The sequence below is a fragment of the Crotalus tigris genome, unplaced genomic scaffold (genome assembly GCF_016545835.1).
Source record: "Crotalus tigris isolate CLP2741 ecotype Arizona unplaced genomic scaffold, ASM1654583v1 scf7180000024316.1084291, whole genome shotgun sequence".
In the NCBI taxonomy this organism is placed as follows: Eukaryota; Metazoa; Chordata; class Lepidosauria; order Squamata; family Viperidae; genus Crotalus; species Crotalus tigris.
In genome coordinates, this window is record NW_024100488.1 from 34,329 (window position 1) to 45,843 (window position 11,515).

Consider the following 11,515-nt stretch of genomic DNA (forward strand, 5'->3'; position numbering starts at 1 on the left):
GCTGCAAGTTGTCTGCAGCGAAGGCGAGCTGTCTGGAAGCTTCCACCCCTCCCTGCTGAGCAACTACTAAAAATGTAAGTAAAAGAGGGCCAGGGGTGGGAGGTGGGAGGCCGGCGGGCACAGGAGGGTTGCTGGTGTGCATGGGGCCCGGCGGGTGCCTTACCTCCCTTGGTCTGGGCCAGCTGGTGGCCCAGCCGCTTGCCAGCTACACTTCGGCCAGCACAGGGGGCGGCACCATGCATGCACGGCGCTCCCGGGCAGGGAAAGTCCTCAACTTACGACCAGTTGGGTAGTCCTCGACTTACGACCGGTTGGGTAGTCCTCGATGTACGACCGGTTGGGTAGTCCTCGACTTACGACCGGTTGGGGGTCGCGGCATTAAAAAGATTGAGAACCACTGCTCTATCTGAAGAATATAGAAATTTCTTTAATTGTAGCAATTAAAAAACCCTTGCAATAGATGGCAGGGAACTATCAGCTAGTGCCCAGAGCTATTTTGCTGTAACCTATGACCCCAGAAAACTGAGGAGAAAGTTAAGAGCTGTCTCTCAGTACAGAAACCAGAGAAAGATTGCATCCAGGTTAAACTTTGTAAAAGCAAGTTTCACTTTGTGTCCGCTAGAGGACACTAAACTCCAACCCCTGAATTACTACCTGTTTTGCTGATTTGTGCCACAAGAACAGGTGTTAACTACACCAATGATACCCAGTCTTCTTGAAATAAATACAGGAAAGCAGGAAAAAAACCCAGCATATTATCTTGTGGTATCAAGCTGATTGTATTTAATTGTCACAGATGACAGCTTCATATAAATGATGGAAACAAAAGCATCAGAGAATTAAAACTGCTACCCTGCATAAATCAACAGTTTAATGAAACACTTCAAACTATGCTTCTCCAAAAGTGCTTTCCTAGGTAGGTAGGTAGGTAGGTAGGTAGGTAGGTAGGAAGGCCCATAAATAAGGGCTGAACAGAAGTTATAATCAAATGTCATTTTGTCTATTTTTTCCTCTAAGGCAATTAGAACAAATTTCTGAAGTTAACTGGAAATTAATCAAACTCACCCTCCCAACACTAATAAAGAGAGGCTCTAAAGCAGAGGTGTCCAATCTTGGCAACTTATGGACTCCAACTCCCAGAATTGCCCAGGCAGCATGCTGCCTTGGAAATTCTGGGCGTTGAGGTCCACAAGTCTTAAAGTTGCCAAGCTGGGCACCCCTATTCTAAAGAAATCTCCAAGAAATACTGCTAAATTAAAACTTCAATTCAATCATAATTTCAGCTGTTCATGGCTTCAATTGTGCCGATGAGACCTATTTTTGATTCCACATTTGCCTTGAACTCCATGACCTCCCCCAAAATCTTTGATGCTACATGGCCAAAGCCCTTTATTTCGTTTATTTGTTAGAATTAGATCCTGCCTTTTTTCCAGCAGTGTAACGTAACCTACAGAAGAATCTTCCTTCCACTTATTCTCCTAACAATTTAGGAGCAGTTGGGGGGGGGAGGGAGTGACAAGTAACTCGGCCAAAATCATCTAGGGAATTTCCACAGCTAAAGGCAGACACCCTATCAGCTTGTCTTAAGGAAATCAAGACAAAAAGGCCCCAAGCATCCCCAGTTTGTGTCTAGGTGTTTTTTTTTTTAATTATCAAAAAGTAGAGTTCCTCAATCTTCTCTAATCTCTTCATTCTTCTTTGTTTGCAGGTGGCTTTTCTTTCTCCAAAGATGGATTCTGTTCTTGCTTCTTGGCTGGTTGCCGATCAGCACCTGCCCCGACACCCACAGTCTGTCCTGATTTGGCCTCAATGACAGCGTGTTCATTTTTCACAAGTTCCTCCAGTTCTTCCTAAGGGGCAGAGGGGGGAGAACAGAGAAAACCACGTAAGGAAGATAACCAAGGAATAAACAGAAACTTAATTTGCTCAGAGTTGGCAAGCCACCCCTTTCCCCCAATAAGACCCCAGAGGGAGCCAAAAAGAACCCCATTGATTTTTACATCTGGGCTGTTCTCGGTGATTTTGAAACAGGAGAGATACCTTCCATCCCAACAGCTCTGCCAAAGCCAGGCAGCCCTCATCGCAGTCTCCGAGCCAGGCAACGTCCCTGAAACATGAAGAATTGTGAATAACGGAACTCCCAATTTATTGGTATTTATTCAGAGCTTACATAGCATGCCAGGACAGATACATCTTTTCTTCCAGCAACCTTTACAAACACTTTGTGATCAGCTTGATCTCCCTCGCAGGATCATCTCCCTAACACACCTGGGCTATGAAGACCAAGAGTGGCCTCCCTAAAGCCACCAGGTGAGCTGAGCATACGGACCACAAAGTTGCATTAGGTACACCAAGGGAACACACAAGGGAACTTGCCTGTATGCCTTCTCCGAATCAAAATCCATCCCGCAGCCTAAGCCCATCAGGGACATGAAAGGATCACTCTGAAATGAGACCAAAAATGTAAGAATGCCCTCTAGGAGGGCTCCAAGATGAAGGATTAGCAGAGAACCATCATTAGATAAGCTGGCTCAGGAATTCTGGGAAGTCCACAAGTGGTAAAGTTGCCATAATTGCCCACCTCTGTGATAGAGAGTAGGGAAGATGACTCGGAGGGGGATACGCAGGCGATGTTGCCTACGCTAAAAAGCTTAAAAAAAAAAAAAAAGTCCAGAGCAACAAGACAGCAGCATTCAGAAGCAGCTCAAGCCGATGCCTTCCTGATCCACAGAAGTAATGCCAGCTCAGGAATTCTGGGAGTTGAAGTCCACAGCCTGGAAAGCTGCCATGGCCTTCCACTCCTGCTCTTTCCCCAGGAGTGGGGAATCTGCAGCAGACCAAAGAAAGCAGGCTGAAAACCTAACCTTACCTCTCCAGTCTTCTCCTTATTGATCAGAAGCCGTGGTGTGTTTGCAGGTACCCTGGAAGAAACGGAGAAGAGGAACAATTTAGCAATGGTGCCTGCGGCATCTTGGTTCAGAAAACCGAGCCCTTGCTTGAGCAGCCCAGGTTCACTGACCTGCTGACCAGGGAGGCAAAAGGCTGGACCTGAAGTGAGGTGCCCATGATAATAAGCAGGTCCGCATTCTGGAAATCCTGCAAGCAGAAGGTTCGCGTGAAGGATGGCGGGCACCACAGAACTGCATCCCAGGTTCCAATCTGGTTTCAAAGTCTCTTTCTCTGAAATCGTGCTTTCTGGATAGATTGCTTTGACCTATAACTCCAACTCTATTTGTAGCGTGAAACCTAGCTCCTTTTGTGTCCTATTTTCTCTCACCAGATTTATTCATCCTAACCAATTAGGGATGAAGTGGGAAGAATTTATCCCATCTGATAAATTAGCATACAAGACTAACTGTCATGTACTCTTGCTTTAAGACCAATAGATGGGTCCTCAAATCTTTCCCTCAACCCTAGGAGGAAGAGTTGGGGGTCTTCCAATTCGGGGGCTTGCTCATTACATAAACAGTTCAGCCACTGGATACTTCTCCCTCTAGCATTCCCCTCCCTTATTTTGCTGTCATGATTTACGTTCTCCAATTAGTTTGAAGGGCAAAGGTTCCCTTCCTTTCCCTTTCCTGGGCTTTTCCCTCCTCCCTCATTCTCCTCTGCATTAACTCTAAAAATACCAGACACTTCTGCATATTTTGTCAAAACAAGAATATTCAATATTAGCAGCGTTGACACTAACATCAGTTCATCTGGGAAATTTTAACCCTTAAAATAAGGACTCAGAAATCCTGGCTCTTGGGAGACCTCCAACGTGGGGCTGCCGGCGTTCCGAGTCCAAGGACAAACGACTGAAGCACTTACCGACTGCATGAGAGAGAAGAAACGAGGGGGCAAATTCTCCCCAAAAAACACGATGTCTGAACCAAGGAAAACAAAACAAAATCTTTGGTTAGGGTTCCCTGAAACCTGATCAAGAAGCACAAAGATCCCAGGACGCTGCTTTGACGGATGACCAGGTGGGATGCTCACCTGGCTTCACGATGTTCTGACATTTTTCACATCTGGGGGTGAGAGATGCGAATATTTTTTCTGAAAGAAAAAGAAAAGGGAGCCATGGACAATGCATCTCAACCAACGTCGTCTGTAGCTAATTCGTGATCTGGCATAAACGGTCTGGGTCCAGGTTACTTGAGGGACGGTCTCACCCCCACTGGGATTGGCCCGTACCACTCGTGCCAGCAAAGGAGGCGTGCTGTGGGTCCCATCAACCCGATTATTCCAGCTGGCAGGATCCAGGAGGATGATTTCAACCATTGCTCCTGCCTGCTGGAAAATCCCCCCCCCCCGATGTGGAGTTGGGCCCCAACCCTTCTATCTTCTCTTAAGAGCCTAAAGACATGACTGTGCCAGTTGGGGCTGCAGTGGGGGATCAGGGCAACGAAGGTGCTGATTGAGTAATAACAGATTCCACCTCCCCATGTGTCTTGGGTTGTAAGGTTTGATTTTAACATTTTATATTTTAACTCAGATGTAACTGTCAGCCTCCCAGAGTTACCCTATGGTTAGATGGGCGGCCAATTTTATAAATAAATAAATAAATACGAATAACCACAACCTTTAATTCTAACCAGTTTAACCTTTGTCTTGCTCCCAGCAGCCATACTAGGCAATCCAAAGCAGACCACTGGAATCCCTCAAGTTGTGGCTTTCTCCCCTCAGCAGCATTCACACATCTCAGAAACAAGCATAGCTTCTGCTCTGAATATCAAGATCATGCCGCAGGAATAAACCTGAGTTATTCCAAAGGAATTTTTTTTTAATTTTCTTTACCCCTTCGATCTCTTCTGGAAAGTCCCCCGATAATGTCTTCCCTGCTTCCAATTCCTGACCCTCACCTTTCATCCACTCCAGGCTGTAGGGCTTCTTGCAAGTGGAGCTGATGCAATGGGAGGTATAAAAAGTGCCGTGAGCTTCCACTAAGTGTTCGGGATCCAGACCGGCCACCCTCTCCAAGGTGTCGATGTTCTGGAGGAAGGCAAGACGTTCAAAATAAATCCAACCTGAAATGGCTGCCAATCCTGGCGCTACACCGGACTAGGACTCTCAAAACAAGAAAAGGCTAATGGCCCTTTTTATTTAGGAGGCCAGAATAATATAACTAAAGCTTAGGACTTATTTACCTGAGTGTAGCAGCGCAGTAGCAGCCCTTTATCCTTCAAGAGACGAATGAAGTAGTGACAGACGGTGGGCTGAAAAAGGACCAGAGCCTTAAATGTCATATTTTCTTTTCTCCAAAACACAAAAGAAACCAAAGGGTAGGTTTTATTTATATGTTTATTAATTCATTCCAAATTTACGGGACTCTTGCCAGTTCACACCGGAACACAAAACGTCCATTGTAAATTAACAGTTAAAACAACCACAGCTATTAAATGAAACAATAAATTGCCGTAAATATGTATACTGTATATGCCGTAAATATGTATATGTATTTCTTTTGTAGGTTTATTGTATGGGAATCGTATATACTTTGGCAATGGAATAGTTTACAGCCAGACTCATAAAGAAATGCTCCTTTTCCCAAGCATTAAAAATTATTAAGAAAACGCAGAGGATATAGCAGACAAAAACAGAGGTGGGCTTCAGATCTAGCTTCTCAAGAATGTGAAAGGGGGGGGGGACTTGTTAGGAGCTCTTTGAAGCAGCCATTTTTTCTCCTGGGGTGACAAAAGACCACTGCACTTTTAGGACTGAGTTTAAATCCCTGCCCGCCGCCTCGGAAACATGAAAAGCCAACTGACCTTGAACTGCCCTGGGTAAAGCTCCCGAGCCAAGGTGAAGAATGGTTCTGGGTTTTGCTAAATAAAAACAGACACTGAGTCAGTGATGCCGAAGAAAACAAACCTCAGAAAACACGGTATTCAGCCCATGTCAATAGCCAGCGGGTAAACTCAGCATGGTACCTTGAAATAGCCAATCTCAAAGATGGCTTCGGGATACGGTAGACTGTACTGCTGCAGGTTGGCATACAGCCCCGTGCCAGGTGAGCGGAAATCGGGGATGCCCGCACCTGAGAGGCAGAAAGGCAAATGCTGAGATTGCATCGGCAGCTGTAAGTCGCTGAACAGAAAACCAACTAAGAGACAGATTACTTATTCTGATACCATAGTACAGTGTTTCCCAAACTTGACAATTTTAAGGCATGTGGACTTCAACTCCCAGAATTCCACAGCCAGCGTTGCTGGCTGTGGAATTCTGGGAGTTGAAGTCCTCATGCCTTAAAATTGTCAAGTTTGGGAAACACTGCCATAGTACAGTACATCGACACAGTTTGAGCTAACAAGCAGGCACAGGTAGTCCTTGACTTATGACCACAATTGAGTCCAAAATTTATGTTGCTAAGCGAGACATTTGTTAAGTGAGTTTTGCCCCCACGGCTGTTAAGTGAATCCCTGCAGTTGTTAAGCTAAGAATACGGTTGTTAAGTGATCTTTGACTTTGCTTGTCAGCAGGTCGCAAAAGGGGGTCACGTGACCCCTGGAATACTGCAACTGTCATAAATATGAGTCGGTTGCCAAGCAATTTAACTTTGATCCCGTGACTCTGGAGACACGGTAACGTTCGTGTGAAAAGCAGTCATAAATCACATTTTTCACTGCCGTTGTGACTCTGAGCAGTCAGTAAATGTACTGTTGTAAGTCGAGGACCGCCCACACTGCACTTGAGACTCTGAGCTCCATTATTTCAAACCCAGCTTACAACAAGGGGGAGAAATTAAGTTTGATTCAGCAGGGTGCTTCTAACATTCTTTTCTCTACTTTCCCAGGAAAAAAAGTTCTGAAGGAGCTGAATCAAGCTAAATTGTCAGCTTAAAGCAGGAGCTACACCTGCCAGTTTCAACTGCTCCCACCATTACTTCCCCCATAGTCATGTCTAAGAAAAAATGAGGCTCTAGCACAGGTTTTATATTCGATTCATATCTCAAGGAGGGTATTACCCAGGTAGTTATGCTTCATATTTAACATTCAGTCTTTCTACTGCAGAGAAGATGGCGGAAAACCCAGGATTGCTTCATGCCCGTTTGAAGGCTACTAATGTAAACAAAGGCTAAACTCACGAATAAAGGCAAATATACATGTCCCAGGATAATGTTTAAATGCTAAACTGGCTGAAGGTATTCTTAGCAATCCTAGGTGAGAATTCCTCCTGCTAAAAAGGATGTGAGACCTATAAGCTTTCAGCAAAGAGACTTAAAGCCAAACCCGGCTGTTATGCAGCTTTGCAGATACTTCATCCCGGAAGAGACTGTGGGGTTAGGAGTTAAGAGTAAATATTTTGTAGGTATAAGAACCCAGGGCCAATTTTCAACATTTCCTAATTAAGAAATAAACCGCTGTGGCAGGATAAGATCACACTTTTTTCTAGATTTCGTAGAAAAGAAGCAGGATAACTATGGAAAGGCAGTTTCTAATTTTATCCACCAGCATCGCGCTCTGCTCCTACAATACATTTGCACAAAACCAAGAAAAAAAATAAAGCGACACATGATCAGCAAAGCCATCGTGACACTTACTGGTCGAGATCCCTGCACCAACCATACAGATTATATTCTTGCCTGCAAGAGAAAGGGCAGGAAGTGCTTTTTAATATCGACCCCTGAATTACACCATGCCACCCTCAAACCCTGAACGGCATCAACGTTCGGCATAGGCATCCAACCACTGGAGCCAGGGCAACTGAGGTGATAAGCCCCAGAATTTCAGAGGCTGGGGTTCAAATCCTTCTGCTAAGAGCCTGACTAAACACCTTTGGATGGCCCTGGGCAAATAACCTTTGTCCACAGCAGTCCCTATCTGTAAAAACATCAGTGACCACAGGTAAGCATGCACAGATACACTGATAACTAGCATTTAACTGCAGCACACAGAGGTGCCAAACCTCCCTCCTCTCTTTGATCTACGCCACCACCTGCATCACAAGCTCTCTCTCTCCTCCCCTTTTTTTTTTTTCATTCACTTCAGAGGCTGGTAGAAAAAAGAAAAGAGCAATACGTTTCAGTCTCTAGAAAGAACTGCTTTACATTTCTCGGTCAGTATGAAGTTGGTCACGCCTTCCAGTGTCAGTTCCTCCAGCACCTTCTCGGGCTTCTCACTGCCAAAGCCCAGAGTCCGGGAAAAGAGGTTTCGCAAAAATTCCACTGGTAAGAAAGAAAAAAAAAATTGCAATGTTATCATTTGCCTTGAAGAGCTGAGATCTGTGCCAATAAAAGAGATCATCAGTGCACTAATGAAGTTACCTAGAGTGATAATGAAACCTCTGCAAGGAAACCACCAAGCTCAGAGAGCAATGAGGACCCCCCAGTCCTCCTCTTCTTCCTTTCCGCAAACCCTACTCCCTTCTAGCACTGATGATGTTACCTAGTTGGGTCATAAAACGTCTGCAGGAAAATAACCAAACTCAGAAAGCATCAAGGACCCCATGAGATCTCTGCAGATTGTGCTAAACTCCTACGTGGAGAAAAATCTACCTGCAGCTGAAACGCTATTCTATGCTTTTATATAAAAAAAATTAAAAATGCTAAAGTCTTAAAACAGCGTTTTTCAACCTCGGTAGCTTTCAGCTGGATGGACCTCAACTCCCAGAATTCCCCAGCCAGCCGCGGGAAATCTGGTTTGAGGCTTCTCTAGTTTGAGAGAAGAAAAGCAAAAAACAAAACCCTGGGTTCCCCTCGTTTTATAGGATAACTCTGGAAGGTAAGGCACATTATTGTTTTAAGTGGAACTCATTTCCCCTATTCTATTCTTGGTTTTGACAAATGAGCCCCGATTTACATGCTCCACTGGACATTTGCTCATCTTGTCCTGAGGCATCTGACACACACTTAGAGCTCACTAATAAATGGGCATGTACATATATTGCTGCCCAGGGGCAGAGGTCATGTGTCTTTGCTCAATGGATTAAGGCCAGCCTTACCTTATTTCAGGCCAAAGAATGTCATTATAATGCTTGATTACATAGTTACTTTGTACAGCAAACACTGAAGTTTTTATCCTGGATTCCACAATCCAGGGGTTTCTGTGCCTAGAAATAATTTTTTCATTAGCTATAGGAAGACGGCAATAGTTTGGAGATACAGTACAGGGATTGCCTCAATTTATACATTCACAATATTTAAAGTAAAACATGAACTCCCACTGGACAGTTACTTACTTTCTGTCTGGCCTGAAGCTCCTCCTTCCTCATCAGAATCTGAACTCTATAGGAAGAAAGGAAGTCATTTCTTAGAATTCCTTAATGGTAACTAAATTTATTAAGGTTGTATGTGGCCAATCTTGCCTGGGTTCAGACTGAGCAGGATTAAGGCCTGTTAAGCACTCAAAAAAAAAAAAAAAAAAAAAGAGTACTGTGAAATTCCAGAACTTCCCAAATCCCCTCTATCCTTTCCTAAAGATGTATTTTTATGTGGATCCTGCACTTTTTCCAGAGCTGCAGATGCTTTCCGACCACCAACGCAGAAAGCCTCTAGCCCCAGCATGGATGAATGTTCTCCCATTAGCATTTTTGAAAAAGAGCTATAAGAGCATTCCATTTGAATTTAAACTATGCCCAGAGCAGAATGAGCCTCTGAAACAGTAAGAGAGATCCTTTTATACCAGTGTTTTTCAACCTGGGCAGCTTGAAGATATGGACTTCAACTCCCAGAATTCTGCTGGTTGGGGAATTCTGGGAGTTGATGTCCACAGGTTTTCAAGCTGCCCAGGCTGAGAAACCCCATTTTATACTGTCCATTCCACATTAAATCCAATTCCCCAGTCATTCCCATCAGTTTTATTTACAATCATCAACTTCAAGTGACTTTCTCCTCACGTGTGGCCAAATGTTGTCATTTGTCTGCAATATGTGCAATAGTTTGATTGACAGGTTTGATTAACTGCACAACTAATGCAAGTGTTTCTAATTTATATGTATGTCTATTATTTATGCACTGTTGATTTAGATTTTGATATTTTTGATTATATATATAGTCCTCAATGTACAACCACAACTGGAACAACTAAGCAAGATGGTTGTTAAATGAGGCACACCTGACTTTAGGACCTTGCAGTCCTCAAGCAAAATCATTGCAGTCATTAAGCGACTCACATGTTTGCTAAGCAAATCCAGCTTTCCCCATCGACTCCGCTTGTCAAATTTTGATCACCTGACTTGTGGAGTGGCTATGATGGTCGTAAATGCGAGGACTGGTTGTAAGTCACTTTTTCCTGTGTCCCAACTTCAAATGGATTTAACTGTCGTAGGTTTGTGTACGTCATGAGTTTTGAGGATCGGCTGTAATAAAAGACCTACAGGTAGTCCTCGACTTACAACCGTTCACTTAGTGACCGTTCAAAGTTACAATGGCACTGAAAAAAGTGACTTACGACCATTTTTCACACTTATGACCTTTGCAGCATCCCCGGGGTCACGTGATCAGAATTCAGACGCTTGGCAACTGACTCGTATTTATGACGGTTGCTGTGTCCCAGGGGTCACGTGATCCCCTTCTGTGACCTTCTGACAAGGAAAGTTAAGGGGGAAGCCACAACCGTGTTATTAACAACTGCGGACAAAAGATTGTACCATGGGCCAAATTCCCTTACCAAAGGTTTCACTTAGCAACGAAAATCCAGGGCTCACTTGTGGGTCATCAGTCAAGGACTCCCTTTAGTAGTATATAGGAGACGGGATCCCCAGCATCCCCTCCTGATGGGCCTCCATGGCCAGGCAGAGTCTACCTCAAGCACCCAAACTGCACAAGACCGCCAGTGGGCCAGTCACTAGATTAGTGCCATTTTATTCTACTTTGTCAAATCCTAACAAACAAACAAACAAAAAGAAATTGCCACGATTTTGCTCAGAGGATTTCCCCCCCCCTCAACTGACTCCCACCCAGTTGAGCCGGGGATGATGGGCTTGGAAGTAAACCCCCACCCCCCACTTCAAATGATTTTTTTAAGAGTCCTCCTTCTGCAACTCGAGCCGCTTTCCCAGCAAGCTCCACCGGTGGGATTTCCGCCTGGTCGACCACGCTCAAGGAAAAGTCCCCTTCGGCCTGCGGGGCAGAGCCGCCTGGAGAGAAGGCCCCAGAGGGGGAGGATTTGGAGCGACGGCTCCCAATTTCGGCCCCTCAATCCTCACCGAGGACCTGGAGGCCTTTTCGGCGTCCGCTTCGGGACTGGCGGCAGCGCCTGTGACAAAGGAAACACAAGGAAGAAGGGGAGAGCGGGCCTCGGGCCGCCTCCTCCTCCTCAGCCCACCATTCCCTCAGCGGCGGCGCCGTTACCTTCCCGGCTGTCCATGGAAGGTGGCGACGCTGCTCCGCCGAGAATCCAAACAAACCGTTGCCCCCTGAGAGGAAAACTACAAGCCCCGAAAAGCCCCGCGGGAGGGCAGCCAATGGCCAGCCAGTTTCCAAACCAACACCATCTGACGTCACCGATGGACGTCAAGGGACCGTTTGGGCTCACCCAACCCCCAGCTAGAGAACGAGGGAGGGGGGCGGGGAAAGAGAAATTACAAATCA

At 45.3% G+C, this 11,515-nt stretch overlaps 1 protein-coding gene across 2 annotated transcripts; it reads right to left on the bottom strand.

Annotated features, from left to right (window-relative positions):
• Positions 1–760: 760 nt before the first annotated feature.
• On the bottom strand, positions 761–11,403 carry LOC120299851 (NAD-dependent protein deacetylase sirtuin-2-like). Of its 2 annotated transcripts, XM_039325108.1 has the most exons (17): positions 11,276–11,375; positions 11,131–11,180; positions 10,593–10,805; positions 9,163–9,208; positions 8,033–8,149; positions 7,526–7,567; positions 5,916–6,022; positions 5,754–5,810; positions 5,133–5,201; positions 4,848–4,977; positions 3,982–4,041; positions 3,814–3,869; positions 3,020–3,096; positions 2,870–2,921; positions 2,377–2,444; positions 2,041–2,107; positions 761–1,850 (listed from the first exon to the last, which is right to left on the bottom strand). In XM_039325108.1, coding segments are annotated over exons 4-17 (1,065 nt in total). In that variant the 5' UTR covers positions 9,164–9,208; positions 10,593–10,805; positions 11,131–11,180; positions 11,276–11,375; the 3' UTR covers positions 761–1,688. The 2 variants fall into 2 exon arrangements, with proteins under 2 accessions (XP_039181042.1, XP_039181041.1); XM_039325107.1 differs by lacking the exon at positions 10,593–10,805 and having other exon boundaries at positions 11,276–11,403.
• Positions 11,404–11,515: the final 112 nt, after the last annotated feature.

Excerpts from the sequence above, each read along its gene's own strand:
- LOC120299851 (XM_039325107.1), bottom strand. Across the intron at positions 8,150-9,162 it reads AGCTTCAGGCCAGACAGAAA|TGGAATTTTTGCGAAACCTC; the intron begins GTAAGTAACTGT and ends CTTTCTTACCAG. Across the intron at positions 5,202-5,753 it reads TTTACCCAGGGCAGTTCAAG|CCCACCGTCTGTCACTACTT; the intron begins GTCAGTTGGCTT and ends GTCCTTTTTCAG.